At 34.7% G+C, this 6000-nt stretch overlaps 1 protein-coding gene across 1 annotated transcript in view; it reads left to right on the top strand.

Moving 5' to 3' along the window:
* Nucleotides 1-214: 214 nt before the first annotated feature.
* KCNH7 (potassium voltage-gated channel subfamily H member 7) overlaps nucleotides 215-6000 on the top strand; it is a 491077-nt gene continuing 485291 nt past the window's right edge. The window contains exons 1-2 of the mRNA XM_063105048.1: nucleotides 215-290; nucleotides 2021-2251. Of these exons, the coding sequence (XP_062961118.1) occupies nucleotides 215-290; nucleotides 2021-2251 (307 nt within the window). The remainder of the gene's footprint in view (nucleotides 291-2020; nucleotides 2252-6000) is intronic.

Genomic DNA, 6000 nt, shown 5'->3' with positions numbered 1-6000 from the left:
CGAGGCCCCTCCGGAAGGTGAGGGGAAGGATTGGACTCCGGTGGGGAAAGCGGGTGTCTAGAAGTGGTGCTAATGGGAAGAGATTTCTGGTTTCCAAAGAGGATGCTCTGCCACAAAGAGCGGCTCGCGCGCTGGCCTGGGCTCTAGCGGAGGAGAGATCCCGGGAGAACTCCAAGAGCTCGGGGGGAGCGCTCCTCGGAAGACCGGGGTCAACATGCCTGTTCGCAGGGGGCATGTGGCACCACAAAACACGTTTTTGGGAACCATCATACGGAAATTTGAAGGGCAAAGTAAGTTCATTTGTTCTCTTCTCTCCCTCGCTTTCTGCTTTGACAGTGTGCACTTAGCGTCCGCCGCTTCCAAGCTACGGAGACCTGCAACTCCAGGCAGGCTCTGTTAAGTGAAGGGGCTGTGAAATCGAGCCAGGAGATTCGAGTGGCAGCGGGAATGTTCTCCTTCTGATATTAATTTTGATTTACATTTTAGATTATGGTCTCCGTAATAGGAGGCAATTTGAATCTTCTTCTCCCACTGCTCCATTATCTGCCTTGCTACTTAATGTCCTACTATTCTACTATCTTAAAGGGAACGTGCTAGTGTAACATGGGTTTACATCTTGAAGCTGTTTTACTGTAGACTTTTTGAAAGTCAGGAGCAGAGCAGACCTTACTATTGGAACAAGAGAATGTAAATGGTAGTAGCGATGTAAATGACTATGCAAACTATATTTACCTTGGTTAAATTGCAGGGCTGTGGAATGACAGGGATGTTTGCTTGCTGTTAGTTTATAGAGGCTAAACTTTTTTTTTTTTTTTTGTATTAATGTAAATATTTCCCAAGCAGGATAATTTGGGAAAGCAGTATCTCATCTGTGCTGGTTCCCAATGCAAACACCTCATTATTCAAAACAGTATTTCTGTTCCATTATTATCCCCTTAAATTTTCCATCTAGAAATTTAAAAATTGAAGTGTAATAAGTAAGTTCCACAAAGACTAAAGGCAGAAAATGTAATCTTCTCATCTGGACTAACCACAGAGAATGAATTCTTGTTTTTAAATATATTAATTAAAATCTTATACTTGTCAATTTACATTCTGCCTTTTATTAAAACTATATTAACGCATATTTTTGTTGTGTCTTTTATGGTTATTCCAACACTACATTTAGTGACATGAGATCTGATTCCTTGTATTTAAAATAAACTTGTGTATCCTGCTTCACATTCTCTCTGGAAATAGCAAATATAGTCGGTGATCAAAATTTATAAGCTCTTTGTATTAAAATTCTTATTACTGTACAAAAATTCAAGGTTCTCCCAAAGCAAAAGTGAAAAGGTATTCACTTTTCAAATTCCCAAAGTGAAAAATGAAAAGGTACATGATATTTACTGTGTGTGTGTGTGTAAATATTTTTCTTTTGGAAACTATATGTTATGAAAAGGTGAACTTTTGCATTATTGAACTGCTAATAAAGGTAAAGTAGTTTCATTGCTAAAGCTATTGTCTTCTTCTTTTTTTTTTTTAATCTTAGAAGGATAGAGAAAAGCCACACCAATAAAAATAACTACTTTGACAAAGTTGGATTCTAAGGGCCAAGGTTGAACTGAGAAATCTGACAGCTACAAGATGTTTCAATGTTTTGGCTTTGAAAATATTTACCTTATAATTAAATGGCATTCTGGAAACATCAATGGGCCAGCTGCTTATCTGAGTGCCCACTAGGACCCCTAGGAATTGCAGGGCTTGAGAACTGAACTATTGGGAAATTCTATTCTTACAATTTGCAGAGTGGTTCTTTAATACTTTTTGTTAAAATTACTTAGGGCTGTCAATCTCACATTTAAGGTTAGGGGGGCTTGTGGGGCTTTTGTTTGTTTGTTTTCCATGTAAAGTTCCAGGCAATTAACAATTTGAGGAAATACCTACATTTCAGACTTCTTATTATGCAACAAATTGCTTTAGTGTTTATGAGAATCTTGTGGAAGTTTTTAAAGAATGCCTCACTGTCTTCTTATTACAGATAAAAAATTTATCATTGCAAATGCCAGAGTACAGAACTGTGCCATCATCTACTGCAATGATGGGTTCTGTGAGATGACTGGTTTCTCCAGGCCAGATGTCATGCAGAAGCCATGCACCTGCGACTTTCTCCATGGGCCAGAGACCAAAAGGCATGATATTGCCCAAATTGCTCAGGCATTGCTGGGGTCAGAGGAGAGGAAAGTGGAGGTCACCTACTATCACAAAAATGGTAAAGTTCATCTATTTAGAACTCTTTATATTTGATTCCATTGGAAAGAAATTTTGATTACTTTCCAGATTTGCAAAGAAGTCCCAAATATTCAATTGTAGATTTATACTTTGTTTAAAGTATTATAGGATCCAAGAAGTATGGATACTTTCATTAGTGGACTAGTAGAAGCAATTTCTTCTTTAAATAAGGGTACTCTGAACTCTTCAAAAATGCAGTAACTTAATGTCACTGAGGACAAAATGCCACAATTCAGTCTTATATGCTCGCCCCTCTCAGGAATAATATTACTGCTTGTATTGATGTATATTTGGTAAGAGAGAAAGAAATACAGCTTTATTTGCTTGAACTTGAAAATATTTTACAAAGCAAAGTCTTGTTGAAAACTGTATATATGCAACTAAAACTATTACAGTTATAGGTGTTTCCTGGCTCTAAAGCTTTGATAAGCATCACCTCTTCTTTCTTTTGCTCCTTTTTATAGAAGATTAAGGATGATTTGTAGAAACTTGTGACACTTGTTCAGTAAACATACATATATTAAAATAATAAAGGCTGTTCATGTAATTTAAAATTTATCCTAAAATAAGAAATATAGAGAAAGGAACTATGATACTGTGGAATTATTAGTATTCATTTTTATAGGTGCAGGAAAATTGGACTCTCAAGCTTAAGGTCATACAACAACTTCAAGGGCACACCTCCTTTCAGGCTTGCTATTAGAGCATCAGAAGTTAGACTTATAATAGTTCTCTAAAAATGTACACATTATATGGACATGCATGCATGAAATACACAATATACATGTATATGAACTCACATGTATGAATACTGAAATATACCCATTTTAACGTATATGCATTCTCAAATGTGCACACTTAATGATATTTGAAAATTAGAGCTTAAAGGAAAAACAATTTAAAATATATGCATGTTGTAGTTAATTTGTTTATATTGCATCATCGTCTGTTTCCTTTTATTCCATTGACAGAAATTCGTGAGACGGAGGGGTATATGTTCAGATTTTTAGAAAACTCTTAAGTTTGGGGTAAATATGTGATGTGCTATAGCCAGTATCATATAATGACTCATCATTTGGTAAACTACAGACAAAAAAAAACAGCTTGAAAAGGTTTAACTCTTCCTGTTATTTATTTATAATTATATGTTTCATTATAGAAAATGTACAATTCATAATCACTGAATTTTCCTTAACATGAACTTGAGTGGTAATGTGCAACAAAGCATTACTTGAAAACAGGTTTGTATAACTTTGTATTAATCTGTAATGAAAGCAATTATATAATTATCAAACAGTATAGATATTGTTTTTAAAGTTCTTCCTATTTTTCTTCTACTTTTCAATCAGTAGTGTTGGCATACTAGAAGTATCCTAATTGCTCTGTTGCCTTGAAAACACTTATTGGACTGAGGCTCTCATCTACCCAAATGAAACTCATTTATTTTGTGTATCTGATGCCAACAATCTGAACTTTTGGAATAATTTGAAAGCCTGGCATTTTTTCCCACCTGAATACTCATCATAATGTTGACACCGTCTATATTATGTTTACTTCAGGGCATGTTGGTCCATCTTTGGTCATTATGTTTTCTAGAACATTTCAAACTTTTTCAGTGTAAAGAATTTAAGTATAAAATTAATCTGGACTGCTCAAACCATTTAGATACTAAATAAACTGTGTTTTCAAATAGAAGTTGTTATCCATTTACACTGTAAGTGGAATAGAGATGTTTTGAGACCTAGTTAATTTATACAATGTCCAGTGTTCAAAATGATCTCAAAACACCTTTAAGAAGCCATTTAATATGGAATCACAAACATGATTGTCGTTAAATATTTCTGTAGTTAAAATGTTAGTACATTGACTTATGCAATCCTTTCTATCTGAGTGATTTGCCTGGTTGTACAAATTAAAACTCCCCTGTTTTCAGACAAGGAATCTGTATTGGGAAGTTTGTGTAGGTATAGAAATATCAGCCTTTAGTGACAATTTAGTTTCTGTTGACTTCATTTTCAGATGTGCCTCAGTTTAAGGACTTTGGTATTTTAAATGTTAAAGCCTACTGCCTGTTTAGCTTTAATTGATATGATAAACATGAGAGGATGGGACAAGCTTTTTCTCTTTTTCCAAAGAAAAAGATTATTTTGAATGAACTTTATTGATTGTGAAGACACAGTCATACGTATTTGCTTTGAATGTAATAATCTTGTGTTTTTGCTGCTGGTTCATATACCTTGAATAGACTCTTCAGAGTGTATTGGTTTTATTTGCATGGCAACTGCAAAATCAGTCAGAGCTTATGAAGTTCAAATGCTTTCATAGTCTTGCTACTTAGAGACCGGACAGCTAGTTTACATTTATAAAAGCAGGAAAAGAAAAAAATCCCAACATTTTCATTTGTTTGGCTCTCCAAGTTTCCTCAATGCTTTATTATTGAGGTCATTTACTTTTGGGAGTTACTTGGTTTCTTAATTGTGTACAGTAAATGCTTCCCTTACTTATTCTTTATTTAGCATTTCACAGGAATATGAAGAGTGATGTATTAAGCATACTCATCAAAATAACAAAGAGTTGAGATATTCTTTTTCCACTACTTCCATTCACTCATACAAGAGTAGCAAAAATATGAACAAGTCATTATTTTTGAAAGCTTGTTTTCCAAAGTGGCCCAGAGGCTTTATAAGCAGTTTAAACCCTGTGATCTATGCAATCAGTTCACACTGATGCGGTCTACGGTGAGCTGCAGGATCACCATTGTGAAGCAATACTTCCTAACATGCTCCTTTGTGGGATTGTGCTAGGTACAATTGGACTTGCTGTTTATCAGAATATCAATTTTTTAAAACCTGGTTATTCACAGTAGGAACATTTGACAGCCCTTCCTTTGAGGATTCTGTTTTACAGTTTAAGTCATTATTGCATAAATCATTTTTGGCAGCTGTGAAATATTGCTTGAGGTGATAAAGCTGTAAATCTTTTGACATAAAACTCTAATTATACAAAACTATAATTACACTAAGGCTTATATAAGGATGGGCATGCATTTTAATAGCATAATACATTCACTTTAAAACACCTTTTTTAGCAATAGTAATAAGAAAATAGCAAATACTTCAGTTATTGAACAGTTCATAGTTTGTAGATGATAGGAATAGAAAAGAAACAGAAAAAATAGTTTAATCGGCCATCCCTTAGTTTATTGCTCATATGGTTTGGGGTGTGTCATGGAATAGAGCTAGCTAGTTGAAGGGCTAAACCCCTCTGGGAATATTTAGATATGTGACTTTGACCTAAAATCCTTAAATTACCCAGCAACTTTAAACATTTGGAAAATCAAAGTATATTTCTCCAGGAGAAATAAGGGTCTTTACTCAGCAGGAAAGCAGGACTTAAAACATATGACTTTTAGAGGTCAGAGCATTCATGTATTTTTGCCATAATGTTTTCAGCCATAGTACAATGACAATTTTGTTAACAAATCAGAAATGTGTAGTGCTTTTTCTTATCTTTCTGCTACTTTTAAAGAACTGAAGAATGAGAAGGGGTTGAGGGAAGTCCTTGCCTGATTCAGACAGGGATCAGTGCAAACTTTCAGAAGCAGTATTTAATTAGACTAAACTCAGAAGAGGTCTTGGTTTGATAGCATTGAATCTACCCTCTCTGAGAATTATGTGGAAAGGTCTTCTATAAAGTGCTATATTTTTGTGAGTAAAGGTGAAGATGCAT

The sequence above is a fragment of the Cynocephalus volans genome, chromosome 1 (assembly GCF_027409185.1).
Source record: "Cynocephalus volans isolate mCynVol1 chromosome 1, mCynVol1.pri, whole genome shotgun sequence".
NCBI classification, from domain to species: domain Eukaryota; kingdom Metazoa; phylum Chordata; class Mammalia; order Dermoptera; family Cynocephalidae; genus Cynocephalus; species Cynocephalus volans.
This window is presented reverse-complemented; position numbering and strand designations above follow the sequence as displayed.